Genomic DNA, 22,805 nt, shown 5'->3' on the forward strand with positions numbered 1-22,805 from the left:
TTGTGCAATATTTCCAACAGTCTTTAAATAATAAAATGGAAGAAATGATACACCTGCTTGTACCGAATATAACAGAACAAGTTTAAATTTCTCTCCAAGGTCACAAAAGAATCAGTGCTTATGTTTTTTTTTTTTTTTAAATTCAGTGTGATGACTGTAAACAAAAAGGCAAAGCTGCTTGACCCACATGAAGCAAATAGCAAAATAAGTTCACAGTTTATCATTCCTCCAAACTTACAGCTGTTTTCTGACGAAGTAAAAGATGTATAACAATATATCCCCATACTGTTTTATTCTTTGTACGTATAGAGTTACACAAATAGAAAAGGCACAGTCATTAAGTAGAAAAGACAGTTAAAATTCACATTTTGAAAAAAATGTGACTATAGGAAAGTAGTGTTTGCAGTTTCTTTGTGTGTATATTTACAGTAGTGCTTGACATATCCAGGCTGCTACATCCAGCTAAAGTATTAAAGTCAAATTTATTCATTGTCAGCTAAATAGATCTTAAGTTCTGTATACAGCCACTAAATCCTTTCCCGCAGTTATACTTTAGTTGTTGTGCAGCTAGACATTCATCAGAGTAACAATCAGTGCATCTAAACGTGGTCGAGAGACTCTTAGTAGATCTTTAGGTTCTTTGGTCCTTGTGGGATCTCCTGGAATGTGTTGACAAGCATGTAACGTGAAAAGAAGATGTAGAGGTAGCGAAACCACAGGAGTTGAGTGCGATGACAGCGCATGGCCTCCTGAGAAAAACAAAGAGGATTGTTTTAAAGACAAAAAAAAAAAGTAAAATAATAAATAAATAAATAAATAAAACATATTGCTGAGATGTCTATTATCAGTCGGTTGTCATTATAATCTGATGTTTAGTGTGGTTGTGGTCGTTTCATGAGGAGGTGAACTGGATTCCAACAAGAGACAATATTTTGAATCTCACCTCCACTGTAGAGTACCTGCTTTTCACATTTGGCGAGCTCAATCACCACCCCTAAAGCTTTTGCCTCCAGATACACTGGTTACTGCATGTTGAGGGCATGTGCTTCCTGAATGCTGAGGTGACATGGCTGGCAAACAAACTGTTTCTATTTGGAGGCTCACCTTGGCTCGCCTGTAGCCGTCTGAGCCGATAATACAGAGGAGAGATGAGGGCAACAGCCAGCTGAGAGGCAGCTCCAGGAAGGAGAGGTACTTCCTGAGCAGGCCAACGGTCACCAAGGAGAGCAAACAGCAGTCTGAAACAACAGACAGAGACCCAGTTAGTGGTTAATGCAATTTGCTGCTTATCACTTTAGCTAACAACTATCCAGGCCATTCATCATGTGGCACACCCAACCTGTCCTTCATGGACTGCAGGGAGAGTTCACCCAGCCTTTCCAGTTTTGTCACAATCTTCCCTTTCTCCCAGCCTCCCAGTATAATTGGGCTGGGTTGGTACTTGTTTGTGGAGCTTAAACTGTTAAAAATTTACATATGAAAACACTTAGAGCAACAGCTCTTTCTAAACACAACACAGATACCCACCATAATTCACAGCCATCAGGAGTTAAGACGTTCAACTATTTCCTGCTGAAGATCACTGGCCAGCTGTTTCTACAAGTGTCTCTGAGGCCCTGTTCACGCCTGGCATTAAAATGCGTCTTGGGTGATCCAATGACAAGTGGACAGCATAGACAGACTGCTGTTACCTGGCATTATCATGCGTCTCAAATGAGCTTCAAGTAGCTTGTGATTGGATTTGCGAATGGCCACAGACCCTCCCGAATTCCTGTCTTTTCTTACTTTGATTGCTCTGTACTCCCTTCCTGCCTTACACCTTTTCTCTGACCCATTCACACAACAGATACGCCCAACCACTTCATTATTTGCTGTTGATTCACCGCAGCAACAAACGTCACTCAAATTTGAACAGTGATAGGATCACAACGCAATGTATCCCGTTCACACCTCTACTTGGTGCTGTCCAGGCGATAGCATGTTGGGTGGCACAATCGCCCAAGACGCATCTTAAGACCAAATGTGAACAGGGTCTGAATGCCTGAGAGACTATATGCCTTCTATGGGATCTGGAGACCTTGCCAAATTATATAGAAACTATCTGGAAGATTAGATTGCACTAAGGGTAAGTTGGAAAAATATATAGATATCTTTTTTTGTATTTTGGGTGAAGTGTCTCTTTAAAGATATTATGGCACTATAAGGAAGCTGAAGGCCATATGTTAGACATCTGTAATATCAGAAAAATAAACCCACCATGAAAAACAACATGTGTTACTGAGTTCTAACTGTGGGAACACTGGAATGCTGTACACTTTCTGCAGAGTAATGAAACAGAAAACTGGATTATAATGCTTGTCATGCAGCAGGAGTTCATAGGGCAGAAAAAGCTTTGGGAAAGCTGTTGGTAATGAGCAGGAAACCTCACTGCACAGCCAGACGAAGAGGCTTACAATCACGCTGGGGCTTAAAAACCCTACAAAACCATTTATGTGGCTGTGTTTACCCCCAACTGCAAAGTGATAAGTAGGAGTTCAACTCTAGCTCTGTTGTTCCACATCATCCCCTCTCTCTCTGCCCTAGTTTTCCTTTCACTTTGTTGACTTATTACAGGAATCGCATAAATAAACAATCAAAAACTCCCCCATGAGTGTCATGAGCTTCAAATGCCACTTGAAAAGAAGACGTCAGTATGAGTGATCAGGTTTAGAGAAGAAATTACAAGATCAAGCCTGGACTTCAAAGACATGACACACAGCAAGACAGAGATTGAGATGTTTCAATATGCACTAGAAAAGCAGGGTTTATAACTTTGAACAATTTGGAATGACAGCACCATGTAGGATTGGAAGGCAAAAAGTTGAAATAAATAAGTATGGCTATTCAGTGGAAAAACAACAAGATCATCTGGTGCCTGGCATACTAGTGCTTCTTGTATATAATTAGCTGTATACTGCCGCCACCAGACCAAAATGTGTAGAGACAACTAAAACTCATGGACCGTATTTGAACAGTAGAGGGCGCTGTATATTAACAAAATAGCTGGTCGGCACCACTGTTTACTTTCCTGGGTTCTTAAATACGTAACATGTAGACTTGTGAGGTGGTGTGTTTAAAATGTTTTTTATACCAGGGTTAGGGTTTGTTCAGTACACATACTTTTTCCACTTTTTCAGCCAGTTTTGTACTGTTGGTCACAGAGCAGTGCAGTTACATTCTTCGCTAAAGGGCTCTTGGACAGCAGTTGTTAAGGAGGGAAGAGGCATTACTTGTTTATTTCCCAAACCCAGATTTTCCCAGCTGGACCAAGTAATTCAACACAGTGATGCTGCAGATATAATCATCTCAAAAACTGCATGTAAACAGTGTCTAATCGATTGAACAATGGTGGGTGCGCCACATTCAAAGCTTACCATCAGGTACTTGTCCAGTGGAGGCGAGATGGCTGAGGGGTGAAAACAACACAAAACAAAAGACGAAAAAGAAGATTACTCACTAAGAAATTCAAACAAAGTTGTCAAACAGAAATGATTCAGTTTCCTAATAGGGGTGTGTGTTAAATAAAAAGTGGCCGGGTGTGTGTGATGCTTTTGCCAATATGTCACCGGGAGATTAAATGTTAGGCTTCACTAGTCAGAACACAGATGCGTAAGTGAGCTGTCAGAATTGGCCTAGCAGTGCTGCAGCTAAGCTAATGCTACAGATCTGCCATTACGTATGTCATTGGGTCCTGTTGTGTTCAGTGGTGGAGGGTTCCTGGAACTGTGGCAGCAACATGCCGGTTTGTTTTAACGAGTTGTAATGTGCTTCTCATTATAACTCAGGGGCTATGTTGTCTAGACACTCCATATCACATTTTACATTTAATACAGTGGCTGTCATTCACATTTGGGTCAGAGATCGGAGCTCTGGATCAGCCTCCACTCCAGACTCTCATCCCAAAATCAATCCAACTCAGTTTCACACGGTTACTCATATGACACCTCATATGAAACCAACGAGCAAACCTTTGGGATTTAGCTCGCTGAGGAAGAGGGGGAAAAAAAAAAAAAACTAGTTCATAGCCCCTCTGGGTTCCAGTCTAATGGGAATCATGAGATGTGGTTTGGAGAGCTCACCTCTTATCAACAGATGAGGCCTGGAGATTGGCAGTGAGCCAGGGAGGCTCAGTGAGGGAAAAACCACCACAACTAACACAGCAGACAATTAAGGCATCAGAGCTTTATGGGGACATTTTACTGCGACAAAAAACTCCAAAACACTTTTTTTTTTACACATCAGTCTGATGCAATGAGCTTGCTTGGCTTCTCCCAACCAGAGCTGCCCTCCCACCTCACCACCTCAGGGACATGATTTACTGCAGCTCTCTGAGAGCAGGACTGAGTGCCTCTCAGGACTCTGTTTGGATGACCTCTCAGCTATGTAACAGACGAATTCTGAAAAACACTGTGTGTGTCTGTGTGTGTGTAATTCTTAGTGGGGAAACATTTGGAGAGAAAGGGTGCTGATGTGTATCTGAATGTTCTGCATGTTAGTGGTATGTGTTTTATAACTGTGGAGTCTATGAATGTAGCTGGTCTGGGTGCATGTGCAAGCCACAGAATATCCTTGAGGATGATGTGTCTTTAACTGAAAGGGTTTCAAAAAAAAAAAAAAAAAAAAAAAGTCTGCATTCTGTTTCCAAACCCTTAAAGTTAAGTTGGTACCTGACCGCTTTGTGGATGGCTATGTGATTGGCATGGCCACTCACTCCTCTTCCATCGAAGGTCAGCACCTGAAACAACAAAATATCTCATTGTGCTGGTGAAAAGCCAGAATCTGGGGATCTAAAACTGAATTTAAATAAACACATGTGAAAAGAGAGAGAGATTTGTCTAGGGTTAATGGAAGGGTTTCTGTGAGTCTGACAGTGGAGCTGCTTGGCAGATGACAACTGATATTTAAAAGCCTTTTTCTGTGTGCATGCTTGCGCACCGCAGGAAGCAAGGGAAAAAAAAAAATCAGGTCAAAGGGAAAGAAAAAGTGCCTGACTAAAGACATGGCATTTTCTAAGCACAGGCGTATTCCACCATGACTATGTTCCCTACAATCAAACATGAAAGAAAGACCCCAACCTCCCCCTATTCTAACTAAATTGTGACCTCTGGGTGCAAAGAGATGATAATTAATCAAGTCTCTTCATTTTTGCAGGAATATGCATGGAAAACCACAATGCAGTTAACATATTAAAAAGCATATAAATTATTATGTAGGGGAGGGGATGGTGTCCAACAAAATAATTCATATTATTTGAAGCTGAGACATACAATAAATGTAGAAAAAATGTTTAACCACTTTTCACGTTACATCTTATATTCTCTTCTCAATGATGCTTAGTGACTTTCGTATTTAATACTTCTCAGGTCTCCTTTTCTATCTTGAGGCACATCTCTGTGTGTGAACCGTGGCAGGATAGGAGGAGTCACTTAAATGTGTTTGTCATCTTTGATAACAAAAACAGATCAGCAGCTACAGGACAGAGGCATCAAGCTGTTGTGTCTGTCGAAAGCTGCGAGCATCCTGCTGGGTCCCTTCTCAATCATCTCTCCAAAAATGCTATGGGTGCTGCTGCTACTCTGCTCTTTGTTTTTGACAGCATTCGACTATTTTTGCCCTTGTTGAGACGCACCAGATGAAAACTGTTTGATTCTAAATTTGCCAGATTCCTCCGCGGTAATAATGTGGAACCTCACTGGGGCTGATAAGAATTTCTATGTAAACACAGAAATTGAATCCAAACATTGTACTGCAGTAGAGGCCATTTCTGCTGGCTTTGGGGGAAACTCAAATACAGTTCGGGCTAAACAAAAAGGCGAAAAGGAGGCAGACACGGTTATTATGAAGACCACAGTGTAGTTCAGATAATGAGTAAGGAAACTGGTCCCAAAACTAATGTCATGCAGAAATGTTTTTCAAAAACACATGGATTTGTTGCCCAAAATGACTACATAAGCGTACGGGGAAAAAAAAGAAAGAGTGCTGACATCAGATGAGAAGTAGCAGATTATTGTTTTGAAAGGCAAGCGTTCATTAAAATACTGGTCATACCATATTGCAGGAGTGAGCTCTAATGTGTCTCAGAATCAGAGAAGAGACCAAAGAGATGCTCCATTCTGCGTTGGGGTTGTCTGGAAGATTTCTGGAAGGACAAAATGGGCTCTGGTTATCTCCTGGGGTAATACTAAAACTGTGTTCCTGTACATGTACATATGACCTGCCACACAACCTTCATCCTTCAACTGCATTACAATTGGAAACTGAGAGCATTGTAATAAACATGCATGCGTGTGCTGTGTGTTTCTTAGGCTGAGAAATTATGTTCCTTTCTATCTGCGCAGTGCACGTTCAGCCCAACTTTTGGAAGAGAGCTCTTGTGGAATGCAAACACCAGAGAGTGCTGGGAAGTCCGGAGGTTAAGGGTCGGAAGGGCCTGAGCATCCTGTTCATCTGAAACTACAGCCAAGGGACAGCACAGAGTGTACATCACACACTACACTTGGAAAGCGCCCTCCCTGAGCCAAGTGAACATGTACGCAGCACTGCTCACGTGTGAAGAACATTTTTTTATTTCCCCCTCTCTGCTTACAAATAAAGCATCATGTTCCTTGGCTCCTGATCCCTTCCCAGCTAGGCTAGCTCAGGAGACATCAGCCACTAAAATGAAGCGAGAGGTAGTGAACCATGCTGAGAGGGACTCGGACAAAAGTCAGGTCAGTTCAATTGAAAACAAAAGTCCTGATGGCTTCATTGGGGAGGCGGGCGGAGCCGGCTCGCTCGCCGGTTAACCGTTTCAGTGCCATTTGTTGATCAAAAACGCATCCAGAAACAGACGCTCGCATAGCATTAAACTGAAAGAACAAAATCAAAGTCACTGGAGAAAGGCTAGTGTGTGTGGGGGGAAGGGAGGGGTGTGTAGAGGGGTAATGGGGCGAAATGTCGTCCCACCTCTCCCCTTTAGTTCCTAACAATGAGCCAGGACAGTCGAGCCAGTGGATGGAAGTGATGGATTAGGCTACAAATCTAATGGCTGCCAGTGGTGTGGGGGTCAGGTTTGGGTGTGGGGGGTGCTGTGTCACAGGGGTGGGGGGTGGGCACTCCAGGAGATGGGCTGGGGGTCGGGGTCAGAGATAGTTTAACATGGTCTGTCATCATTGTTAATGCGATGCTGTGACAATGTGATACCGTAGCATATCATGCCTGCATATCTTCATTTTTCAGTTTAAAATGCTACAGTTTTGAAAAATTGGGTCTAAAATAATGTTGAGCAACAGTCATCTTGCATTCTTACATGAGACCTTAGGGAGACACTGAGAGCCAATAAAACCAGTAGACGTTTTCCTGAGAATTAGTCCAGGGCAGGGAAGCATTAGAGGATATTAAGTAATATCACACGAACTTCACAGCTTGGATCTATACTGTTGTTCTTTTACTTATTCATTATTTCCAAAAAGGAGTCTTGCCTTGCAGCTTGACAACCGTAGCCAAGAAAAAGCGTGCAAAGAGGGGGGGTGGAGGGGGTGGGGGTAACAAAAGATATAAGACACCTGACCTTTCTCAAGCATGATGCAGGCAGAGTGTCGGCTTCACTATGGCAACAGCGCTAAATGTCCTAGAGTAACCTCCCCAGCCCCCTTTTGCAGCTTTGCATGTGGATGTCTAATTGCTTGCAGGCATCTGTATGCAGTTGTTGAACTTTGGCCCAGTAAGGGGATTTTGTGTGTGTGTGTGTGTGTGTGTGTGTGTGTGTGTGTGTGTGTGTGTGTGTGTGTGTGTGTGTGTCAGAGAGGGCTTGTTTAGTCTGGTCACATGGACCACAGGCCTCTGAAACTGCCAGACTTCTGTCCACACAGTCAGATTATGTGTCCTGCTGGGAACGGCTGAGATGCCACTACATGCTGACACTACGCCCACAATATCCCACTGTAATAAGGCAGTTACAGCTACAATAACAACACCGTGGACACATCTTGTTACATACCGATTTACGCAATTTGCGGTTGCACATAAGCTTACATGTTTGCGGGCTTTGAAAATTTCCACCCATGATGAGAAATAAATAAAGCAACCAAACAACAACAATAATGATAATGGCACTGATCAACACGATGCTGCTCCAAGTTTGAGCCTTACGGACAAAGAGCGATTGGATGTGATAACATTAGTTTGTCAATAGCTGAAGGGCTCGGTGCGTGTGAGATGTGGAAGTGTTTTGACTGTGCATGAGCCAATCTGTGGTGACAGAGTGTGTATAACCAGAGTGAGAACACAGCCAGGGGTCAGTGGCAAGGCTGGAACATCTCACTGCTATTTACCGTCCGCTGCCACTTGCTTAAAAAACAGCCAGGGCTATTTTCACCACGGATCAATGTATATTTAAACATGGTGCGGGGTGGACGTGCCTGCTGCTGTCTGATGCAGCTGACCGGCGAACAAAAACAAAAACCAAACAAAACAAAACAATCAATACAAAATAAATAGATGAAAAAAGGCTGGAGGAGAAAAGAAAAAAAAAACCTCACACACGCTTCTTTTTTAATTTCCCATATCATACTCGACCTAACAGCTGTTTCCATGTGTCAGAGAAAAGACAAGAAAAAGTACAAAATGCGCAATAAAACACATAAGGTGAACAGGTGAGTGCGCTTAACTTCTGACTGTAACTGAGCAGCTCTTTTATATACTTGTGCTTTTTTGAGTATATTTTGAAGTTAGTCATTTTACTTTTACTTAAGCACGTTTGCCTGCGTATCGCACTTCACCGCATTTTACATCATACCCATTACAGAGCAAAAATGATCAGGTAGGTCAGCAGAGATCAGAAGAAGAACCTGGTTCTACTCTGTTGGTTCTACTTTTTGGCGTTTCCAAATTTTCAACAAAAGGCGCAAAATGAGAAGCTGTTGATGGCTAATGGAAGTGAGGACCATTTAGAGTCAACTAGCAAAGATGTAGAGTAAGTGTGGGGGAAAAAAAAGAGGAAAAGACCAGTGTGTTGTCCTAACGTTGAGAACCATCTAGACTCAACCATCTCATTTTGTCAGTTGAGTCTACAGGGTCCCCATTTCAAGAAAAGTGCAACGCACCTTTAAAAGACTGCAATTTGAAGCGTGCACTCTCCTCCTTTTATAACTGCACGGGAAAGATCACACCTAACACATTTACTGTTTTGAAAAAGTAACTCAGAAACTTTTGCTGTGAATACATTTTTACAACTCACTACTTTTTGACTTTATGACTTTTAAGTAGATTTTTCCAGCAGTACAACTACTCTTTAAATAAAATATCAGCAAATTCACAGTATTTCTACTTGAGTAGCTATTAATAGTACTCTTTTCACCACTGGTAGTGACACACCCACCGCCCAGTGCCAAAGCAGTGTGCACATACAGACAAAGCACATGAATATGCATGAAACTGACATACGTGGCCGCTGCACTGTCCTTTACACACTGTAAACTAGAGCTGACCTCTGTCTGACTCAAGCTGGGACAAATATTTACACTGATCCTACCAAAAACAAAACGTCTCAATTTGCGATTATTTATTTATTTATTTTTTTATAACAAGCATATTATCAGGAATAAAGTCCAATTATTAGGCTAAATCAGGAAGAAACAAGGCATGGTGATACAGGAAGAGCAGCCTCACTTCAGTCCGATGGATAGGCCTAATGTAATTAAGAGGTGGAAAGGTTGGATTTGTGCGGTGAGCAACTCTAATAATGTGCAGAGAGCGGACAGAGGTCAAGCCAGTGCAAGTGGAGAGGCAGCAGAGCGTGCTCAGATTGGGCTTGATCACAATGGCCCCAACATGCACTGGGGCCCCAGATACTGTCAACACAGCTGTCCTATTCAGCACGCATTAAAGGGAAAATCCTATTTTAAAACAGAATTCACATGTTATTCCTGTCATCGTGGAGAGAGCTAAGTCTACATTTGTGGAAGTGAGCGAGTCTCACCCGGAGCTGTCATCAAGAAGCACATCCTACACTGCCAAAAAATACCAATTTTAACTAACATTTGATCATGTAATAGTAAAATACCTTGTAACATGGCAGATCGCTGTACTTGCATCAGGACAATGTCACTTGATTCAGGAACATTCTTGAACCAAGTTGATTTATGCTGGAATAAAGTGAAATGATCTTAAACAAATGCCAGATTTTCCACTTGTTTGCACAGAGGTAAAATATATGAAACCCAATATTGGACTAAATGATTTGCAGTATAAAGACAAATTCAGCAACAGATGACAAGGAGACCAACTTTTGGCCATGGATGACTTTTCCAAACATAGCAGTGCTCATACTACAATGAAATGAAACCAATGAAACTTCGTATAAAAAAGATCCATACCAATCACTGTGAATGTTTGGCCCATTTCCCACTATATACCCACATTTTACACTGCAGCGAGACATTTTGCACATCATTCAGAGGTACAAAAAAACTTAACAATATATAATCTAAATCATTCAATTTTCAAATTTGAATTTTAAGTTGAAACACCCACCCTATAATCTTCTGCTTCTACGACTGACAAAGTTGTCACCATTCATAAACCACAGAACTGATAATTGGCTGTGTAAAGCAAACGTTTCCCCGGGGACTATTCTCCGCCAAATTTCAAGTTATCAAAACACAAGAGTGCTGCTGCTTTTAGGAAAACGAATGTGGACAAATTTATTACACTTTGGAACACTGGTGTGAACAAAGTTTCAAGTTAATTTTCATATCACAGTGGAATGAGTGGAAACCAATGGGTGGATAAAAGGCAGGAAAAATTATATTGAAGCTCTAAAATATGACGGCTTGGTTTAGGAAAAGATTAACAGAAACACGAAGAATATAAATTTTGTAGATAGACGGCTGAACTTGCAAAATCACTGGTATGGTCCTTTAAACTTAGAGAAATTCTGAATTGAGAAACTGAGATGTATTTTTCCCTCAAAGGAGCAGCTTCATAGCATTACTGAATTGAGCTTTGGCTCCTGGGTTTCTAATTTTGAGACTTTAGGATTTTCACAACTATTGTGTCTGTTTAAGGCCAGATGGTCACTTCAAACTTTGATGAGCTCATGCATAACCAGTCAGCACACAGCACAGGCTGCACACTGCGTGCTTGAACTTAACACCAGGGGAGAAGCTTGATGGATCCTCTCGATAACGCATGACTTTACCACAGGACAGACAAATCTCCCTGTTTAAGTTTGACATAGCTACTCACCTCAAAATTAAAATTCAGTCTTTATCTGCTCATCCCAAATTCAGTCTACGCTGAAACTACACTGCAGTTTGTAGGAGTACCAAACACACAGCGAGTTGGGCCTCATAATTTCACCTCGGCCTTCTTCCAAACTAAAAAGTCACAAGATCATCTTTTTTCTCAGCTCCAAAAATAGCAGAAACTATTTTGTAGCCAATGACTGCCCCATGCATCCAAAACTCTAACGTTTACCTCATTATCTGCTGTATTTTTCTCCCTGATGATGGACCCTACAGCGATCTGGAAGAAGACTCCGCTTGCTACTGCAGGGTGCAAACCAGGCACCAGTGAGAAAAATGAAGCAGATAATGAGATAAACATTGGACTTTTTTCAGACCACAGTGAAATGCTAATTTTGGTTTGAACTATTTATTGACAGCACAAATATAAAGGATAAAAATGCACATATGTTAGATAAAATTCTCCCATTTAAAAGGCTATGTACAAGGACAATTAGATTGTAAGTAAAATAACATTACTTGCTGAAATACACATTCAGAGCTGCTTAACTTCATGCAACTAATGAGACTTCACATGTAAAAGACATCAGTTGCAACACAGTCGCGGTACACAGATAGAGATAATCCTGCTGGAAATGCATATTTGAACTATGTGTTGCACCCAGAATTTTGGAAGGCAGGAGGATGTAAGGGGGCTGTGAATGCATGTGATGTTATGATTGGTAGGATGGCAAATGCCTTTTGTTGCTGTTCACACAGTAACCTGACACAGAGGCTGAGTCATGGTCTAACACAACAGGCTTAAAGCAGCCACATACAGTAGATGGACGTCTTTCTAATCTAAAGTACATTTTGTGTAAATTACTCTTAGGACACATCTCTTATTGTGACATGAATTGCTGTCTCACCATTGTGCGTTTGAGTTGTAAACATGACAAATGGACAGGCCGCCAACCATCGGAGATGGCAGCTTTTTTCCCCTCTGTGTGCTCATTAAAATAACAAATAAGACAAACAGGGAGAGGGTAGGTCAAGGATGTACGTTTGCACATACTTGGATAGAGAAGGTAAGAAGAACAAAGCCAAACTGTGGTTAGCCATTTACAGACACACAAAGAGAAAAACAGATCAGAATGACCTACATTGGAAGTGCTCAAAGCGGTGCCAAAATGTATCCCACAGTCCTTGGCAGTTGGCTTCGGCAGACATGGGAAGAAGGGGAGGGGTGGATCAGGGAGGGGGGTTTTGCAGTGAGAGTGAGAGTGAGAGAGCGAGAGCGAGGGGTTGGGGCTCTTGACGCGCAGAGAGAGCAGATTAGGTGTGTGTTTTTGGGCAAACAACAAAATACACAGGAGGGGAAAATGGGCTACACTCCAGTTCAGCAGAAACGCAGACAGTGCTGAGATCAAAGTTCAGTCATGTTCTGTGTGCACAAGGTGATAAAATGATGAAGTATGTGTGTGTGTGTGTGTGTGTGTGTGCGCGCGTGTCTGTGTGCGTCTGTGTGTTTAAAACACCACACCAACAATGTTCTCCGGGGCAGACAATCTGGGCAGGCTGCCAGCTTATTACTGTGAGTTCCAGGTTAGTGCCAGAGTTCATACGGCACTCCTGGTGAGCCAACGTGTAGAAACTCACATGTAGGCAGCCCCGAGGTTCTCAGAAACCCCAAAGACTTTCTAGTAAAGCTGCTGGGTTGATCCACTGAAAAATCCCCCTTTTCAGTATTACCTTTTACCACTCCACTTTCTCTGTTACCTGACCTTGCCAACAGCAAGAACAAGGAGACGGAAAGCCTGACATCTGCATCAACACAACAAAACAACATATAGTAGAAATTAGAGACAGAATGAGCACCACAAGTATTTGCACACTAACGCTGTTGGATGGTTAGGCTCTGGACTCGTATTACTTTGAATGTGAAATAATTATGGAAAAATTTACTGCTTTCTTGAATATATAGTAAAAGAATTACAGAAATTGATGTACATGGTCACTACAGTTTCAGGGTTACAAATAGTATTTGGACAGATTTAGATTATGGCCAGTAAAAAAGCTGTTTTTCATGCACTACCCAAAAGTCTTTCTGTGCATTGTTCATTTGGTTCTAAATTACGCCGAGTCAAAATGAGCACAAGTAAACAAGAGTCAGAGTTATCAATCTGGCTAGAACTGTCATCTTCGTGCAACAGAGCTTCAAGACTGGAATGTGCGACTGTTTTCTCCCCACTCATTTTCCGACAGCACCCTGCAGGAAAATTGTTAGGGAGAAGAGACTGAGACAGTGTGACATCCTTCAAATTGTCCTCAGCGTCTGACAAGCAGAGCGGCTCAAACGCTCTCCGAAATGAGAAACAAAACAAGATGCACGATACAAGGTAATTTGACAGCTTGGTATGCAACCTGGAATTGACCTACAAATCATCAGGCGAATCTGTAGCGTGTTTTCAGCAAAGGCAAGCAAACCCTGCTCAGTATGCACTGGTGAATAGAGTCAGTAATATTTAATGATGTGGTGGGAATTGAATAGGTCACTTAATTAGCTGGGAATAGGCTAACAAAAAAGCTACCTCACAGTTACCCATATGAACCCGATTTCCCCATGGGGATCAGTGACATTTCTTATAATTCATTCCGATGTCTTCAAAAACCTTTTTCAAAGACCTAGCACAGGTTAGAAGACAGACTGCTCAGAGTGTATGCAAACATCTCAAGCCTTTACACATGACGTAAAGTTTAAAGCAACATTTTTACTATAAATTAGTCCAAGTTCATTGATACATTACACTTCAATACAAACTCAGCACCATACGACATGCGCAACCACTTCATGAATTAAAAATGTTGTCTTAAACCTTTCATTTCACAACAATTAACTTACCTAACACCTCAAAAGATAACCAAACAAATTCCAGGGGCTTTACAGAGTTTTAACAGTTTTACAGTCACTGAAAGACAGATACATAGAGAGCTAGATAGATAGATAGATAGATAGATAGATAGATAGAAAGACCGATAGAAACAAACAGATAGATCAAATGTCACTTAGGAATCTTGAGGCTGTTTTAGGGGGCAATGTGTCCCACGGGGCAGACCTCTCTATGCCTCTGAGGCCTGATCATTTATTGCCCCGGTGACATGGACGGCTAATACATCAGGCCCGGCTGGCTGGGCTCTGCCGTGGTGAGAATGGGAGTGTCTGATCTCGGGTCAACTCGCTATTTGTTCTGATAGCCACTGCAGGCTGGGGGAGGGGCAACAGGCAGACATGCTGGGCTCCGATTCCTAAAGTACAGGCAGCACTTGTCAAGTTCATTTTTTCCTGCTAGTTTCTTTTCAAATAATGAAGAGAGCCAGCGATGTGTGCGCCCATCTTACATAATACTTTATCATGTCAGTTTGTTCATTTTGTATCCTGTTGACACCTCTTTGGTGCACAACTCTGTGAATATTAAACACAGTAAAAACTGCATTAGCACAAAAACAATACCGTTATTTCTAAAGCAGATGTGTTGCTGGGCCTGCTGGTGGCGCTAGAGGGAAGGTCATGGCATCACCCAAATTGCCAGGATTCATCCTCCAGCTGACATGAATGTTGTCACTAATTTTCAACTCTTACAACCACTTTCATCACTACAACATTTTGGCCTGCTGGTGGCGCTAGAGGAAAGGTCATGGGGTCGCCAAACTGACAAGTATCATCCTCGAGGCAACATGAAGGTTGTCACTAAATTTCACAGGGATCCACCAAACAGATTTGGAGATATGGGCCCCGTAGGCTCCTGCCTCCCAACAGGGAAAAACACTGAGGCTTCATTATATTTGACTTGTTGTATCAAATGTGTATCCAAGGTATTATTTTTACTGTGATTATTCATTGCCTTATCTTAAATATACTCTATTCTTACCTTTATTATATTTATTAATTGTCTTTAATAAATTGTCTTTCTTTTCTTTCTTTTCCCTGTCATAAACTCAGTGCATTCAACATGTGACGCACACGACCCAACAAGAATTTCCCAATTCAGGATCAATAAAGCACATGTATCAGCACTGTTGTTGTATTATTTTGCATGTTGTGTTTTCAGTGCTGACTGGGGCTTACTTGTGGTCCACGACGGTTACTCTGGAGGCTGGAATCCCCAACACGGCACAGCTGTTGAGAAGCTCCTCTTTACGCTGAGCTCCTTGGTTGTAGTAGTTCCCTGTGTAATATTTGGGGGAACAAGTCAGAACTTGGTTGTAGTGCACTGATGTGAAAATGTAAAAGTAAATGAAATCGTCAATTTCTTTGTAATTGTGCTGTTCTCAGATTAGTGACACTGCAATTCTTTATCAGGAAATAAATAATTGCACATATGTGGGGAGTGTTTCAATACAAAAACTTCTCTTCAAAGCAGATGTGTTAAGTTTTGCCTACTTGTACTTGCAGGCATTTCATCATTAATCCTAAAGGGACAATTGAGATCTTTAAGGAGCCTGTGCACTTTAGAGTTATTTTAGTTCACCCAAAAATATTCTTCCTCTTCTTATTATTATTTTGAGATAGCAACATCCAAGGTGTTAAATATTTGTCAGAAAGGACAGTCATTGTTTGGGTGATTTTGCATATTTCCATTTAAATTAAAAGATTACCTGCTTCCATCTGGGCTGAGAAAATACTGTGACCCTTGGTCTTTTGCAATCCTTTAAAGACCCGTTGCATAAACACAGTAATACACAGTGGTGAGGCTGAAAACAACAGGCTGTTTTACTGAGATCCTCAATGTGGAGATGCAAGATTCTGACCCAACAGTGCCATAGTGGAAGTAAATATGACTACACCCAATTTTGTGAAATATCACATGGAAACAACATCCACTATTTACTATAATGGATGGACTTAAATGTGATTTTTCAAATGAGATGGTTTCCAGCTCTGAGAATTACTTACAATAACAACAACAACTACCACTACTACCACTGATAATAATAATAATAATAATAATAATAATAATAATAGTCCAGTAATTACACCACATGTAAGCAATCATTTTAGTCATTCTGCTCATTGCTTTGAAACTATTTTTACAGAGTCACGCCCAATCCAGTGGCTGATTATGCCCATGCAAAATGATAAATAAATTACTTAATTACACTATTTCGTTTTTATACACTGGATGCTTTCATTTGACGTGACGAAGTGAGGTTACATCAGTGTATTATGAAGATATTTTTTTAATTTAAATTGAGTATTTGGTTGTCTTTAGTAAGTCCTCTTATTTTTACTTGCAGATTGTTGGTTCCACACTGATTTAGTTGAATGGCATTTAACTTAAGCCCGTTTTGATTCTTCCCACTTCTGTAGCTACGTGTTTAATTACTGTACATGCAATTGGGCTGGGGAATGATCAGCTGTTATCATACCTTGCGATAAACACAGCAAATGAACGCAGGCATTTAACTCAACAAGTCTTAACACTGCTGGCGAGAAGAACATGCACTCATCATCCGGATGCGCGGTGACAATCACGGCTCTCACATCCACGTCGTTTGTTTTTGCTGCCGCTTTGTTGGATGAGGATTTCCACAAATGTTTCAACGACTGTGCAAAACCTCGGCGATGTCGATGGTAGATGCATTTTATCCAAACAAAACAGAGTAAAACTGTGAGTACAACTAGCAAAAAAGTCATTGTTTTTGACCGTTGCGATAAACAATCCGTGCGAAGACAAGAGCTTTGAACGCTGAAGGTTCCGTGGGAAACTAAATATCTGCAGCCCATCTCATGCTCGTCTGAAATGACCACTTCATAACTTATTGATGCAGTAAACATAATAATTAAATGCAGCAAAGCGACTTTGCAACTGAACCCGATAGGGATTGTTTACTTTGCAATTAACGCTGCTTCCTCGGGGTCACCTGTGTTTCAATCAAACCTGGTGCGGGGAACATGCTGTTAAACATGTTTCGAAATACTTTGCTGGGGTATGAAAATGTGGCAGAGACGAGACCATTTAAAAGAAGAAATTAATCCACATGAAACAGTATGCTGTGCACCAGGAACTTTACTTTGTTTGCGGGGAAGATTTCGCTGTCACACCACAGTATCCTTGCAGGTGTGTAAAAAAATCTACTTTAAAAAATGTAAACGTTTATTTATTTATTCTCTTAGAAACGTGACGCGACTGTCCATTCACTCTGAAAATGTGTAAATTAAATACCTGGAGGAGTATATAAGTTTGCACACCTATTTTAATACACGCTTATTTTAATTGCGTAGGGAAAATATATGTTGTCCTGTCAGGACACAGACGGACAAATGCGGCGCAGCCTTCAGTCTGCCCAGTCGTCCACAGTCCGTAACTCGCGAGTTTACAATCAACAATTGACCTATCTTCCCACCTAGGGATACGTTTCACTTCCGTTGGTCTATTTTCTGAACATGAGGTGAGTGTAAATCGCTTATCTGCATCAATGCAACACGTCTAATTTGACCTGTTTGGACGCTATTAAAGCGCCCCAGTCTACGCTGAAAATCTGCTTTGCAAGATGGCGACGTGGTTGAGAATTCAAAGGTGAAATACGTGCTAAGTTAGCTAGCTAGCTGCAACAGCAACATCATAATCATCGGCTTCATACAACCAAACCCTAATTATACTTCTGTTTTTTACGCCGACTTTTATTAGCGCGCTTATATTAGCACATTTCCGGAAAAGGCCATCTGTTGTGGAAATGGACCCATCCCCCAATTTCAGGCTACAAATCCAATTGCGTTTACATGACAGCATGGTGTTAAAAGGCAACAATAACAACACATAGCAGCCGTGTGCATCGAGGAATACACTCTGTTTTGGGTCATGTAGCTGACCATGGGTACCTATCGTTGCAGGGAAAGCATCAGAGGCAAGTCCTAAATGATTTCTAAAGGTAACTTGACAAAAAATTCACGTTGAAACGACAGCGGCAGTGTAATGTCATGAAATGTAAAGGCATGCCTCCATTGCCAAAAGATAGCTAAAATCATTTGCTATTTAAAACAACTAACCCTGCGATGAGAGGCAGGGGAGGACACATCAGCACATTTGCTGTAACTTAGGTGTTATTGTGATAATATTTAGGTTAAAACAAGGCTTAATCCACTTAAATGCACAGTGTAAAGGTGTCTGAGGCGACGAGAAAAACTTAAGATAAGAAATAAGAGAGCAAACTATGCAACACATTGTATTTTGTGTATTTCCTGTTGTGCTGATGATGAACTCTGCAGCTAAATGTCAAAGCCCTGCAGTTCCTGTGATTTCTCATTTTCCAGCATGTTATTATTTTTTCTTAATCCATCCGTCAGCTTTGCGGATATCAGTAGATTTATGTCCACCAAATGTTTTCTTTAGCATAGAAGTTGATGTGGAAAAATGAATAAAAAGTATAATTCCTACATCACAATAACAGCGTAAGGTCACATGCATTGTAGACCTGTGCTTTGGCGGTGACAAGTGAGTCCTCTTTCTGTGCACTTTGCATTGCAAGGTGAATGCAGTGTTATTTAAATTCATCTCTCAGTGAAATAGACTATGACATAAGGACTAATAAGTTCATACAAGTGGCAGTCACATGGGAGGGTTTGAAAATGAGAAGTGTACTGCCCCCATATGCAGCTATAGGAACGTTACTCAAGTCTGCATCACACTTTGAACTTGGCTGGGAGTTTGAGATTTGTAGGCAGTCGAAATGCTGCTCTCAGTGCTCTTAGTTCAGTAAAAAGAAGAGACTTTCTCCCTGTGGTATGGTTGCCTTTTTCATTTTGACATTTGGGCTTGTTTCCGTCCCTTGAATGCGGCTCATTGCTTCACCTAAACTGGCCTGTTGTCGCTTATTCTTGGACTCAAAGCTGAAAGATGCCGTCAAAAAGAAATGATGTCACCTCACATAGGTTTGAAGATGGAGAGCCATGGCTACATAAAGTAACTTGCAAGTAAACTGTTGAGAAAAGCTTGTTGTCAGTGTTAGTGTAGTTTAGCGGACACAGAACGAAGCAAATTTTATCATTACCGCAATGCAGTTTATTTTGTTCCCATTCAGAAAGAGAACGCTATCAGTGTGGGAAATCACTAGCTACCAGCCAATCACTGGTAAATATTGGTCGTGGCTGCCAGCATATGTTTTTTTTTCCAGACACTTTGGCAGGAAACTGATGATCATTTTTAGGATAATTTCTGATATTGCGAAAGTGTCTTGTGAGTCCTGGGAGCCACCAAACTCTGTGGCCTCTGGATTAAAAAAAAAAAAAAAAAAAAAAAAAAAAAACAGTTTCCCACCCAAGTTATGGTGGTGATGGTTGTTGCTTTTCCAACCCTGCATTTAGCCTCATAATATTGTGGCATGGCAGTAATGCAGTTAATCTTGCAGACCTAGAATAAAGATGACAGAAGCTGCAGAACACAGACATGAGCCGGGTCCCAGCAAAGAATGACAAAAGATAACAGTGTGGGAGCATTTGAAGTTCAAATTCAAAGAAAATCCAGTTATCTGCTTATGTTGCAAAACCAATCCAGTGAGCCCCCCTCCCAATTCAGTGTATTTGATTTGATAAAAGATTTTTTTTTTAGCTCCTAAAGGAATCAGAGAAAATGCTGGCAGTTCTAATAAATCTTTCAGACACTCTGGCAATTCAGTCACAAACTCCAGTTTTATTGGGCAGAAGTTTGCCTGTTTGAGAACATTTTTAAACAAGAGTCGCTCTGCGCTCTGGTTCCACCCTTTTCCACCCACAGAGAGATTGCGAAGCTTGTTTGGGTGATTTCTAGTACTGCGGCTGACAATTATGGCCCAAAGATGTGTTTTCTTTTTCAAGCAGCAGTCATTCCAAGATTATGTATGCATAAAAAACACTGGGCCTTCGGTGTAGAAGCCTTGACTTTAATTGATTATTCTCCCAAGTTGAAGCACTCCTCCAAGAGTTAAGTTTAAAATGTTTTTGGCTTTGATCTTACCTCTGGTTGCCATGGTAGCTATGCTACGGTAACAAGGTTAACGACAGCAGGGCAATGCGTTGGGTTGCATATTCACCAGCATGGAAATACAGGGCTCACCTGACACTATTGGAGAGACCTGGCAGTGATAAACAGTTGAAGGATCATACTGGCCTTTTTAGATTCAGTTTACTGCCATGTAAAAATGGATTGCACGAACGTTCACCTCTGTGTGGCTTGTAGCTATATCATTTACTAAATGCAAAACTCATAGGCACTCCAAATCTCTTGAAGTTCGTCCTAAAAGGTGCTCTGTTCCTCTAAGAAATGGTGTAAAAGCAACAAAAAATCCAGTTAGATGGCTGTAGCGTGGCAGAGGTAAGTAGCTGAGCCGTCTACAGTAATAGGACATAATCCATTATGAAGTGATTGACGCGCTGATAGTGGCGGTAATACTAATTTGGTCCATGATAATCTCTGTATTTTGCTCCAAATGCTGTGTCAGTAGCTATCACTCAAATGAGCGAAGCCAGTTGGTAATGTCTTTTTGAAATACTGGCTGTTTTTTTTTTTTTTTTTTTTTTTTTATATCCGAGCTTCCTTTGCTTGTTAATTTCATCTGAGCCAGCTCATTCTTTGCATCTGGGCTTATTCTCTGCCTCATTCTGTCCCACGTGTTGCCACAGGTGGTTTGAGTCTCCCATCATGGTCCAGCTGAATCCCTAATCTCTGAAGCAGCAGCAGCCCGCTCCCCCTGAGCCAGGATGTCCAGTAGCTCGGGCTACCCCCCCAGCCAGGGGAGCTTCAGCAGCGAGCAGAGCCGATACCCGCCACACTCTGTCCAGTACACCTTCACCCCCCCACGCCACCAACAGGTACAGCTGCCTCTCTGCGGGCCTGCGTGCAGCCTGAGCTAACAGTGTTGTTCAGTGCGGCACTGAGCTGCACTCATGTGTCTCCTGTGTTTGTCTTTGTTCGTTCAGTTGGAATAAGTGGGCCAGCACTCTTAATGCTGTTGGTTTTTATTTAACTTAAGCTTTGCATCTTGACTTCACATTGTGGCACACCTTGGAGTGAACAAGAAAAGCCTTGCAGCTGCTTTGCTCCCCAACCAAAGGACCTAAACAAAAGCATAAACAAGGATAAAAGAAAATGTGTTGAAGCTCTTTGTTGAACAGTATAGTTGGAAAATATGAAGTCCTTAATGACTCTATTTTTTTTTAACATGGGATTGAAAATGCTTGTACATTCCTGAGTAACAAATGGCTCTTATGGTGGATGATGAGGTCTGAATTTTTGCTTTGAGGCGTTCTGCCACTGAATGCAGGGCTTGACATGAAGGGCTGGTTTGAGACAACAGCTTTGTCTGTTTGGACAAGTGAAAATTTGTTGTACGCTGTCCAGTGTGAGTGGAAACGCTGTCTCTGTCTGGCCACTTCAATGAAATTATGCCAAATGCTGCAGTGTTTAAAAGTCCACATTTATTCCAGATTAACTACAGTTGTGAGTTGTACATTTTAACTCAGATCTTGATGTACACACAAACCAACAAAGTGTGCAACATAAGTTGTTGGATTTTTAAAGTGGGTAGAGGCAGGAGAACAAGAAGGATACACATGGAAGAGCACTGATGTTTACACTGTACACTGAACTTGAAGGTGACCTACAAATTGCATGAATTCAAGTCTACAAACTCCAGACAGGTTTTTGGTCATTTGTTTTCACTAAAGGTTACCTACAACCAAAAACTAGATTTTGGACAGTGCATAGTTGAGGCTATAGTGTCATACTGACTTGAGATTTAAGATCAAAGTGAGTGTTTTACTTCTTTTTGGAGTGATGTTGTGGTAGAACTACAGCGTTTTGCAGCGTGTTGCCAGAGTCTATCCTCTTAATGGAAACATTTGCTCAGTATTAGAAATCAAAATGCTATGAAATGCTATCTGAAAACATTGATCCTTTGAATCTTGGATAACTGTCCCACTTCTGTCTTCTGTCTGCCAACTTTTAAACTGCACTGACCTGTATTTCAAAATGGTGAAAGCAGGGTGGCATCACACATTGCTCAGAAAATCATGTCATTGAACATTACAAAACAATTCTCCATCTAAACTTTGACGGACCTTTATTATTATTATAGCCTTTATTTAACCAGGTTAGTCCCATTGAAATCAAAGATCTCTTTTCCAAGGGAGACCTGGCCAAGAGGGCAGCAGCATAGTTACAGTACATTAAAAACAATAAACAGCACATAAAATTTACAACATTAAAACATGCTTACATAAAGCACGTGCATACAGACAGTGTAGACTGCAATGATTTCACCAGGGCTTTAAACTCATTAAGTGTAACAAGGGCTTTAAGTCAAAGATCAGATTGTAATTTATTCCAAGCATTAGGTGCTGAAAACCTAAATGCTTTCTTGCCCGGTTCAGTTTGCACTTTGGGGACGACAAATTGCAGGACATCCAATGATCGGAGATTGACCTCATCAGTACTCAGAAATACATAAAGTCAAAACACAATTTGGACTTGTGCACATTACACAATGTGTTACTGACTGTTCATAGACACAGCAGCCAAAATGTCTTAT

At 41.3% G+C, this 22,805-nt stretch overlaps 2 protein-coding genes across 4 annotated transcripts in view; one reads left to right on the plus strand and one right to left on the minus strand.

Moving 5' to 3' along the window:
* Positions 1–118: 118 nt before the first annotated feature.
* Positions 119–17,163, minus strand: pigl (phosphatidylinositol glycan anchor biosynthesis, class L). The gene is made up of 7 exons (XM_030068525.1): positions 16,671–17,163; positions 15,370–15,469; positions 6,088–6,178; positions 4,707–4,774; positions 3,414–3,445; positions 1,105–1,238; positions 119–749 (listed from the first exon to the last, which is right to left on the minus strand). The coding sequence occupies exons 1-7, from the start codon at positions 17,077–17,079 to the stop codon at positions 621–623; spliced, it is 963 nt and encodes a 320-aa protein (XP_029924385.1). The 5' UTR covers positions 17,080–17,163; the 3' UTR covers positions 119–620.
* Positions 17,164–17,560: 397 nt separating this feature from the next.
* The window catches only part of ncor1 (nuclear receptor corepressor 1), a 72,714-nt gene continuing 67,469 nt past the window's right edge, over positions 17,561–22,805 (plus strand). For all 3 annotated transcript variants that reach the window (XM_030069668.1, XM_030069669.1, XM_030069670.1), the window contains exons 1-2: positions 17,561–17,693; positions 20,899–21,087. In XM_030069668.1, the coding sequence (XP_029925528.1) occupies positions 20,977–21,087 (111 nt within the window). In that variant the 5' untranslated portion in view covers positions 17,561–17,693; positions 20,899–20,976. The remainder of the gene's footprint in view (positions 17,694–20,898; positions 21,088–22,805) is intronic.

This window comes from Myripristis murdjan, chromosome 14 (assembly GCF_902150065.1).
Source record: "Myripristis murdjan chromosome 14, fMyrMur1.1, whole genome shotgun sequence".
Lineage (NCBI taxonomy): Eukaryota > Metazoa > Chordata > Actinopteri > Holocentriformes > Holocentridae > Myripristis > Myripristis murdjan.

What these genes read in the sequence shown, in the direction of transcription:
- pigl (XM_030068525.1), bottom strand. Translation starts at nt 17,079, where the DNA reads ATGTTTACTGCATCAATAAGTTATGAAGTGGTCATTTCAGACGAGCAT. An exon ending in GTAACCGTCGTGGACCACAA is followed by an intron (nt 6,179 to 15,369) that starts GTAAGCCCCAGT and finishes TTGTCCTTCCAG; the next exon opens with AAATCTTCCAGACAACCCCA. An exon ending in GAGCTCACTCCTGCAATATG is followed by an intron (nt 4,775 to 6,087) that starts GTATGACCAGTA and finishes TTGTTGTTTCAG; the next exon opens with GTGCTGACCTTCGATGGAAG.